The sequence below is a fragment of the Phalaenopsis equestris genome, unplaced genomic scaffold, assembly GCF_001263595.1.
Source record: "Phalaenopsis equestris unplaced genomic scaffold, ASM126359v1 Scaffold199683, whole genome shotgun sequence".
Taxonomy (NCBI): domain Eukaryota; kingdom Viridiplantae; phylum Streptophyta; class Magnoliopsida; order Asparagales; family Orchidaceae; genus Phalaenopsis; species Phalaenopsis equestris.
The window spans coordinates 1-10,913 of record NW_018219542.1 but is presented as its reverse complement, the minus strand read 5'-3'; the positions used below and the strand labels follow the sequence as shown (position 1 = coordinate 10,913).

The following is a 10,913-nucleotide window of genomic DNA, read 5'->3' as shown; positions in this document are numbered from 1 at the left end:
TTAAATATAACCATGTAAGATGAAAATCAAATATATAATCAAGATAATAAACTGTGGATGAAACCAAAATACATATACAGTATTTAAAGTATAGAGAATCTTATTAAATGAAAAATGAGTTTCTTGAAGCAACTTTCAACACTAAGATATAACTACAATCAATTGATGGAGAAATAAAACAATAATAATGGATGAAAATTTAACCTTAGGATGTCCATGCTGCAAGCAATAGGAGGATAGATCAGTGATTTTCCATTACCAACACATGAAACAGATGGTTACTCAACAGTTGGAATCATTCACATTCATATCTATGTTTTTTTATCTGACTTGAAGCCTCAAAACATAGGTAATTAAGTATGAAACAGCAAAATTTATCTTTAACTAAAAAGTAAAAAAAAGGTAGAGAATCCATTATGATAAATAAGAAACGAACATTGCAGCCAACAGTATCCGGTTCAAAGTAGAAGAGCATCCACATTTAACAATTGGAGTAAAATTTCACCGAGTGTAATAAACAATTTACCTCTTTCGAAGCTCCCCCTGCAACCCTAGGAGAGCTAGAACAAGAAGAAAGGTATCGACTACCAGAGTCAGTGCCATTAACTCTTGAATCATCCATGCTTCCAGCATAACTGGCGGCACCAGCATCATTAGGCCAAGCACTGATTCCATAATTGCCAAACTGAAGATTAATAGGTTCTGCCTTGCCAATCTTCAAGGGACCATACATTGGGCTTCCTACACAGCTCTCACTTCCACTGTTTGAACCAGGCATTGCCTTAACATTAATGGACTCCACCGGCCAAGCCTTAGCGACAGACCCATCCGTATTAACCAGTGCTATGAGATGTCTAGAAGATCCTAGCCTCTGTATCAATTGAAACATTTTTTTTGAAGTCAGTGAGTTTGCAGCACATTGGTTTCTATACTCTTCATCAACTATGGTTATTGTATTCGTGATTGGATCATAGAGTTGCTCTCCTGCCTCTCGCCTCCTCAGGCAGCTAAAAACTGTAGCATGAATTGCAGCCACGCTACGATCAACATTTGTGTTATTTATCTTGGGCACCAAATGTTTGTTCGCCCGGTTGCAGAGATAGTCCTGAATCCTTCTTATGTTCCGAATATATTTTACATACTTATTTCTTGCAGGGTCCAATGTCATATATTTAGCACGCACCGCAAACCTTTCCATATGTTTGTCCTCATTCGCAATATAAATCATGAATGGTATAATTGAAGGATGCTTTTTCATTAGCCCCATCTAGAATATAAGAAAAAAAGGAACATTTAGCATGCAAATATAACAAATATGAAAAATCAAATATAAAGAGGACAAGAATATATCATTTTGAGAGCCAAAACATGCGCTAGTACCTACCACAAAATTGAGACTCAGGTGAACTCCTTCTACAATAACAGATTGCTTCCGATTTTCCCACGCTGTAATCAAACGATCAAGACTGTCAATAACCATTTCACTCTGTGCCTTGAATCCCTCAACTGCCATCTGCTTTTTGCCAATTTGGTCGATACCGGAGCCTCCATCCGGTGATTGTTTCTCACAATTTTCAGATGAAGCATTATTGGACAGCCCTTCCCTAAGAACAGAGTTGGAAACACCAGCCAGTCTTTTTGCTTTCCTTCTGGCCTTCGCTTCCGCAACTGCCACAGGATCCAAGTAATCACCAGCATGATATGTAGAGGACCACAGAAGTGGATTTTCTTTTTCATCTACAAAGCTCCTCATCATGTGCCGAATTGAATCAGTTGAAATCACAGTTGTAATACCCAATCTGCTTCCCTGCATGAAAATTCTCTAGTCAAATCACATGAATAGCACAGTTCTTAGGGATAAAAGAATGAAATTTTCTTTAATGCAAATTCCTTTCATTAATGAAAGCAAGATGATGAAATTACGCCTATTTGTAGATATAAGAAAGAAGTGTTGCTTTCTAGGAAGATATTATTTTTAGTATCTTCTAATATTAGTATATTCTATTTTAAAATTTATATTATTAGCATGTCATAATTCATTTTTCCTTCTTTTATCATGGGGAGATTAATGTAATGTACGAGACAACACCCTAAACTATCCTATAATTATTTTCTATGAGGTTGAAGAGAAATAATTTTTTTCCTCTCCCAAAACTTACATGGCATCAGAGATGACTTTCACCTTTGAAGTGGCGATCCAATCTCGTCAATTGTTTGTAGGTTATGTCGCTCCGCTCCTGCTACTCCCGGGTTCGCCCAATACAATTGTCTTCGCAGACGACCTCTCGCGAGACAATCGTGATTAGAGTTAACTGGGAAGGCAACAACTAGATCGTGACGTTCAGAGGCTCATTGTGATACAGTCGCAATTAGAGCTAGCTGGGAAGGCAATAACTGGATCGTGGAGTTTAGAGACCCCTCGCAATACAATTGCGATTCGAGACTATTGAGAAGGCAATGATTAGATTGTGACGTTCAGAGATCCAATGTCAATGATTCGCAAGCCAGTCCAGTATTCAAACTAGTGCTTTTCTTTTTCTCCTTAAAGTAGCCACAACACGTGTGCTGCTCTTCTCAGATTCCGAGTATATCGTGCAAATCGGCATTAATAACGGGAGTTAAAAGAAAATTTACCACATCGATTGGTACTAATAATTTTGAAACTACCTTTACCCTATAGCTACTCTCATGGCTGTATCAGCTGAATAATTTCATCAAAATTTACCACCTTACTTAACAATTATAAAACTTAATGGACACAACTACCTCGAGTAGGCTCAATCCATAAAATTCCATAAAATAGGCGATCGACGGGAGGGACAAAATTGGCTATTTAAATGGAGAAATTTCAAAACCTACTAGTAGCGATCCAAATATGAAAAAATGAAATTTCAAAAATTATCTGGTGATGGCATGGCTCGTCAACTCTATAAAAACTATCATAGGAAAACATCATCTATTCCTTCCTACTGCTCAAGATGTCTGGGAGGCTGTTCAAGATCTCTAATCAAGTTTGGAGAATTCTTCACAAAATTTTAATTGAATACCCAACAGTAGAAATTCAAAAAAAAATGATCGTGTGGTTTCTACATATTAAAATCAGTAATAACATTATGACAGGAGCTTGATCAATATTATGATAATATTTGATAGAATTTAAATGATTATGCTCAGCACAAGAAGAGAAGGAAAAGGCTAGGTCTATGTGTTCTTGGCCAGCCTTAATTAGAGTTTAAACGAAGTCTAAGGTCGAATCCTTGGTAGAAAACTCTACCCTCGATTCAAGAAGTTTTTTTTTTTTTTTGAAGTTAGATGTGAAAATACAAGAAGAAAAATTATGATGTGCAACACCGAAATGTCTTGTAATATTGAACAAGAGAACTCGACTCTTGTGTCAAAAGGGATTGATACTGAGAAAGAATGGCCAGGGCTTAAGAAATAATGGCGCGAGCATTGTAAAAAATCATGACACACAAAGGAGACATGTTGAAAGTTTCATGATAAACCTGTAAATTAGAAATCAAAATCCAAGCATGAAGATCAAGCTTATCAAGCTAGTGTTGATGAAACTTACGAGCCGTCTACTAACTCGAATGTAGTCCCTTTCACCAAGAAGCAATTAAAGCACTCGCACAAATTATTTTAATCTTCAAAAATGTCCCTGACTCTGTCTTGCTCCTTAGTACAGAAGGATAACTCTTTAGTCGCTGCCTTGTTAGGTGTTATTCCTATTTATTTTCATCCATGCATAATTAATTTTGGTGCAACTAATCACATGACTTGTTGTTCTAAATTTTTTTCTTCTATAGACCTTGTGCAGACAATAAAAATATTAAAATTAATGATGGTTCTCTCCTGATAATTGTCGAAGTAGGAGCTGTCAAATTCTCATTGTTGTCAACCCTTTCTGATGTTCTCCTTGTTCTTAATCTATCATGTAACTTGTCCATTAATAAAAATTACTATTGATCATCGAAGTCAAGCTACTTCTATTCTACTTATTGAGAGTTTCAGGAATTGACTGCAGGGAGCATGATTAATAATGCTGAGGAAAATGATGAACTAATATTTTGATGACAAACTTGAATCGAATAGACAATGTCTAAATACTCGTTTAAATTCTCACTCTATAGACGATGAAATAATGTTATGATATTATACGTTAGATCTCTTAGTTTTCAGTACATAAAATACTTATTTCTTGAAGTATTTCATCATAATAAAATATTTGTTTCAATGAGAAGTTTGTTAATTTACTAAACATTATCGTGCATTGTTTTCTCCACAAATATACAAGTCAACTACACCATTTTCTCTGATTTATAACGATATCTGGGATCCTTGTAAAACCCTTGCACATTCTAGGAAAAAATTTGTTTGTGATTTTTACGGATAGTCACATTGGATTAAGTTGGTTTATTTAATGAAAACAATTGGAAGTGAAAATAATTTTCAAGAACTTTTATACCAGGTACACAATTTTAAAAAATTATTCAAATACTATAAAGTGATGGACAAGATTATTTCAAAAATATTTTGGATCAAATTTTCTCGAAAAAGGAATAAATCATCAAAGCTCTTGTGTTGACATTCTACAACAAAATGACAGCAGAAAAAAAGCACTAATTTACGATAGCTCGAGCATTGCTATTTACCAATCAAATGCATAATATCTTTGGGATTAAGCCTTTCTTACTGCTACAGTTCTCATAAATAAAACACCCAATATAATTTTAAGCATTGAAACAATTTTTTATGTTTTTAAAATCTTTTTCTTCCAAAGAATCAACTCTCATATTCTCTACTTCTAAAGATATTTGTGTGTACTACCTTCGTTCACATTCATCATCAAGGAACACTAACCTCGCGCCAAAAAATGTGTCTTCATTGGTTATGCTTCTTACCAAAAGAGGTATAAATGATCCGATCTCAAGTCAAAAAAAAATATTTGCTAACATAGATATTACCTTTTTTGAATTACAACACTTTTTTATCACCTCATATTCAAGGGAAAGAATAAAACAAAGATTTGCCTCAAAAATTTCAGGATTTTCTTCAAACTAATGACTTTCAAAATAATAAATTCCCAGCCTTGATCATTCAATCTGAAAACCCAAGCTATATTATATCAATAGAGAGTAAGGGCCATTTGGTGGGGCTTTTCGCCCGCGGCGCGGCTCAGGGCAGCTTGAAGCTGCCGTTTGGGGTGGCGATTTCCCCGCAGTGCGGCCACATTTTAATAAAACGTGGGCCACGGGTTTGAACCTGTGGCCCACATTACTCCTTTCATTTATGTGCTTGCCCCTTGGGTTTGACCTTGCATTCGTCGTCTGCCCTTACCTTCCCCGCGAAACTCTTGCTTCCTTTGCCTTAACCTATTGTTTCGGACGTCTTCTCCCTCCGGTATCCCCTTTCCCTTTATTCTCTTGGTGGTTTTGCATCTAATATTTGAAATTTTTTTGGTTTCTCGTGGATCTACACCGTTTGATTGTTCTTGATGCTTTCGTTTCTTGTTGTTTCTCTTGGATTTTTTTTAAGGTTTTGGGCTTGAATTTCATGTTTCTATTTGGAGAATTTGAGAAGCATGTGGTGGTGTTGTTTCTGTTTGTTGTGAATTTGAGTAGAAGAAGAGCCCTTAGGGGGGGATTTCATCTGTGGTGTTTCTGTTTGTTCTGTAATTGAGACCTAGGGTGTTGTTGGCGTTGGTGCTTCTGTTTGATGTGAATTTGTGCAGAAGAAGAGGCTTATGTTAGGGGGAGGGATTTGGATTTCGGCTGTGGCATTTTTGTTTATTGTTGGTGCTTTTGTTTGTTGTGAATGTCATGTTTCTGTTTCGTGTTTATCTTGATTTTTGTACCTTTATGAAGTAAATTTTTGCTTTTAAAGTATCAAATATATGATTATGACCGTTCCATTACGAACAACATTACTACACAGGGGAATAATTGTCACTCTTTCAGAATACCACTCAAAAGAGCATAAAGACGTACACTGATACAGATTTGGCAGACTCAGTTATTGATAAGAGATCAACTTTGGATATGCACCTACGTGTGGGGAGTCTTGGTTATATGGCGAAATAAGAAACATAATGTGGTTGTAAGGAGTAATGTTGAGGCATGATACAATGTTATGGCTAATAGAGTAGTTGATAAGATATGGTTGAAAAGAATTTTTAAAGTGCTACAAACCCCGATAAACATGTCAATGAGGTTATACTGTGAAAATAAAGCAGCCATAAGCATTGCAAAAATTCCAATGCGGTATAATTGAACAAAGCATGTAGAGATTGACAGGCTTCATAATTTTTAGAATATCTATACTCCAACTCGATGGGGGGTATTAGATTTTTAGGAAGATTTAATTTTTTTTGTATCTTCTATTATTAGCATTTTCTATTTTTAGAATTTAAAATATTAATATGTCATTATTCCTATTTCCTTCTTTTGTAATGGGAAGTTATGGCGGATATTATAGTTTTTCTAATGTGAGAGTATTCTTCCTTCATTTTATCTTGTAATCGTTTTATGTGAAGTTGAAGAGGAATAAAAATTTTTCCACCCCAAAAACATACAAAAATCAAATGTTATAAACATTACAATAAGAAAGATTGGTTTCAGTTCACCTAGGCAACTAGACAACAACCGCAAGCACAATTTTCCCGATCATCATACACAACCAAAGACAATAAAAAAAAGCAAGAGGAGAAAACAGAAGAATGGCACGTTATAATACTAAAAAATGTGGATAAATAAATAAAAAAGAACTGCCTCGTTAACAAGGATAAGACTTCTACTTCGTCATGGATCAAAACTGCTTAAGAAAGAGAAGAAGGAAATAAGAAATAATAAATAAGAACTATCTGCCTTCTCACCTAACTAATTTTAAAATTATGGACCACAACATGGTTAACTAAAGTTTTGAAATAGTAACGATACCAGCAACCAGAAGCCATATTTCCAATTTTAAAACAAAGGGCAGGACGTAGTTATTCAGGTAGGAATGTAACCAAAAGAACAAGTATCCACCAACAGCTACTACATAACATGACAACAAACAATACCTAGAGCACTGATGCATGGAAATGTTCTACTCCAAAATATTATGGAATAGTTACCAGTAAGGCCGATAGGGTAGACTTCCCACAACCACTTGTTCCACACAAAAGAATTGTAACCGATTCCTTTCTTTCTCTAATCCTACAATAAATTAAGAAAAATAAAGAGAGCTTAAAACAGGCGAGCTTAATGTAAGTAAATGCAATTAAATTGTATGGTAATAAGCATGCTCAAAGAAACATAAAAAAAGATTAAACGAAAAGAAGATTAGGATTACATTTAAACTCAGGCTATATTTTATAAATTTCTGCCAAGAATATATGTACAAGAATAGAATGTGTGAAAGAATCCTTCCAGTTATTGCATTGCAATGTTTCCTCTCAAGTTAATAATGATTCATTTTCATAATTTCTAGTTTAGAATCAGCACACATTAAGATAAAAAAGACTTCTATGAAACATATAACGCTAAATGCCCAAAAATATAAGGAAAAACAAGCAGACCTAAACATAACCATTCTGACTATAATAATTAAAAAATAAAAAGCACTCTGAAAACTCTAAAAATCAGTATCCTATGTAATTTAAAAAAAATAATCCATATTTCAACATTAGTTTACATACACGTCAGTGTCAAAATACTCTTCCTATAATAATTTTAGATATAAATAGTGTTTTAAACTGTACCAGATTTCTATCTTTTCCTCAATTTTAATAGCGATGAACCTAACGCCAATCAATATTTAACCCTTTGAATTCCATGGAACTTGTTCAATGTTGTTGTTCCGATGCGCCAAATTCATTCTTGAAGTTAAAAATATATATAACAATAGAAACAATATCAATTTGAATTCCTCAAACACCTTCAAAAGAGATCTCTGACAAAAAGATATTGATATCTTTCACAGAAACCACTTAACAATGCTGCATATTGTGATAAAAAAGTACCGCTAACAAAGAAATTTTTATAGAATTCTTATCACCTAAAAAATCATCCATGTACAGTCCAAACCATAATGCATGCTTTTCAATTAATCGAAACCTTTTTTTTATGGCCTCCAAAACTGTCTCAATTACCAGCCAACAGGTTTTCAAATGCTATCTGGATGAAGTTGAAAGGCTCGTTAAAATAGACAAATTTCGAGAATAGACTACACTCCTACCTTAGTATCACTTCCAAGGATTTGCAACATGAAAACCATGAAAACACCTTCTATGTCCATGCAAATCATGTATCAAACACAAATACACCTCAAAAGAAACCTAACATATGGATAACGAGTTGAAATCATGCTTGATTATTTTCTTAAAAATTAGAGTTGGACATTTCCAAAATGCTAAGTCGAGACAGTTGTCACAAGCTATTACTAGCCAGTAAATATTTTGATTAAGGTTAGACAATCGACAGGTTAAACATTCAAACCTCATACAATCATAAATCTGGCAATGTTGACGGAAACATTGGTGCTAGTGATAATGGTTATCACAATGGAAACTATGATGAGGTCAAATCAAACTAGTCTTACATCAAAATATTCATGTACCCCATGTCTATTTTGAAGAGAGTATATATTTTTTGGATTATTTTATTATTCTAGACCGTACAATGTTAATAATGATAGCATAAAGTCTGACAATTAATGCAAATGTTGGGTGTATTGTTGAAAACTAAGAACACCAGATAAAACTAAATACTTAAATTATATTTAATTCAATATTATTATTTCTTTTGCTGACCTTACAATTTTTTATGAGACCTTAAAATTTTTTATGAGCTAAACATTATGCTATGCTTCATTATGAGAAATTTTAAGAAAATATTGGCTTTTGGTGTTTTTGATGATACATTTTATATTAATAATTACTAAAAAAAACAACAAGTGTAGCATGTGTTGTCTCCTATGTTTTATAGTTATGTTACACCCCTTGTCTAATTATGACATGTTGAGTCTCAAATTATAGTTCTTGCCTCAATTCAGGGAATTTTTCGGCTACAACTCTAATACAAAGCTTCAAAACAGCAACATCATACAATATGTAGAGTTAAGATTAAATTTCTATCAATTATACTTTCTGTATCAGGAAAAATAAAATAAAAAACATTAACCATGAGCCAAAACATATCAAGCCTCCAGTGTTTGGCTCGATTTCCAATTGATGGGAGACCAAAGAAATACTGTCATTCTAAACTCTGATGTATTTCGAAAAGTAACATATTTATTCAGTGGTTAAAAAATAAACATAGACATCAAACAGCATAATGGTAAGCAAGATGAAGAACCAAAATATATCAAGTCATTAAATCAAAAAATTGAAATTCTATGCTAAATTTATCAACTTGGGACAGTAGCACATTATCAAAATAATAAAAGAATTCCATGAATAAAATATTCAATATCTAAAAGGTTATGAAGGAAACTAAAACAACCAATATATTAATTACAGATCATCTTCGTCATCCTAATTATAGCAAGTAGAGAAATACTATTCCTAAATCAGCAATATGCACATGTAACTTCCTAAAAAATAACTAACATGTCAGATTCATAAACAGATTGAATAGGATAACATACAACACATAAAATATGAGCTAAAGTTGGCCAAAAAATCATATGCAATAAGGATAATTATTAAACATAGTGACAAAATTTATCAACAATCAATCATATTTCTAGTATGAAGAATCTCTAGGAAGAGTTAGAAGCACTGGAAACAAAGTTAAAGCTAGATTGAGCTGCAATGAAGTATAAGGCAATTAAATATATATTTTGATAATTACTCTATAATCATTATAAAATTCAAGGAAACATTTAGTTCCACATCATATAATCTAGTACCACTGCACATCAAAATAAAATCAGCACACGAGCAAAAAGTTGAATGCAGCTTGTGTAGTTGAGTATCTTATTCAGAAAACATTGACTGATGAGATATAAGTATATCATATATAACTTGATTCATAAGATTTAACTTGGTAAACAAAATCCTGTGCATTATCAGAAAATAGAAAGGGCAGTCTCCCTCCCACCTGCATGCCAGAAGCAGGTCAACCCTTTGATTGGGACCCACATATTTATAAGAAGATAGGGCGTCACAAACAACGCTTAAGAAGTTCTCTCTTGTAACAATAACAGTTGTCTGTCTTTTATATAGTTCAAACTGTATGGAGCTTCTCTCTATGTTTTCATTTATCATATTCTGGTTCAGTAGTTCATGGTGATTGTCTTTCCCAAATCTCCCTGCTGAAATATCTGAGAATGGCAAATTTGTCCCAGCTTGAGCAAGAGCACCTTTTTTGCATCCATTTCTCATTACATCAAATACCCTTCGACTAATCTGACAAGAATTAACATAATCCTGTTCAGTTCTAAAGCCAAAACAAGAAAATGTAATGCCAAATATAAAAATTTAACAAGGTACCAGAAAACTTAATTAGCATATGTACACTGCCGATGAAGATATTAGAATAAAGTGATCACAAATCATAAACATTAATGAATTGATAAGTTATTCACCCAGCAAAGTTTTATTTTTTGAAACGGTGGTAAGGAAAATGCAACCATGGTAGCCATGTAACACAAGAAGAGTAAACGAGTTATTATTTTAGCCATTCGTAGATTGAAAGTAAAAATTTCTACTGTCAAAACACAGCACCACCATAATTCGCAAACAGAAACAGCCGATTCATAAAACCTAAAAGAAGTGAGACAGAAGTAAACAAGGAAATTACTAATCTCCAAATTCAAATCAGCAGATATAGACATAAAAGCATATTGTCAAGACTCTTGAAAAGGGCAGCCTAAGACAACAGGATCACCAGCAATCAACCATAAACATTCCAAATCAACACCGCCTA

General features: G+C 33.6%; 1 protein-coding gene across 1 annotated transcript; it reads right to left on the bottom strand.

Annotated features, from left to right (window-relative positions):
- Positions 1 to 526: 526 nt before the first annotated feature.
- On the bottom strand, positions 527 to 10,393 carry LOC110035756 (P-loop NTPase domain-containing protein LPA1-like; the record flags this gene model as incomplete). The annotated part of the gene is given in 4 exon segments (XM_020740039.1): positions 527 to 1,267; positions 1,385 to 1,807; positions 7,118 to 7,199; positions 10,086 to 10,393. Coding segments are annotated over 4 exon segments (1,554 nt in total), but the record flags the coding sequence as incomplete, so codon positions are not given.
- Positions 10,394 to 10,913: the final 520 nt, after the last annotated feature.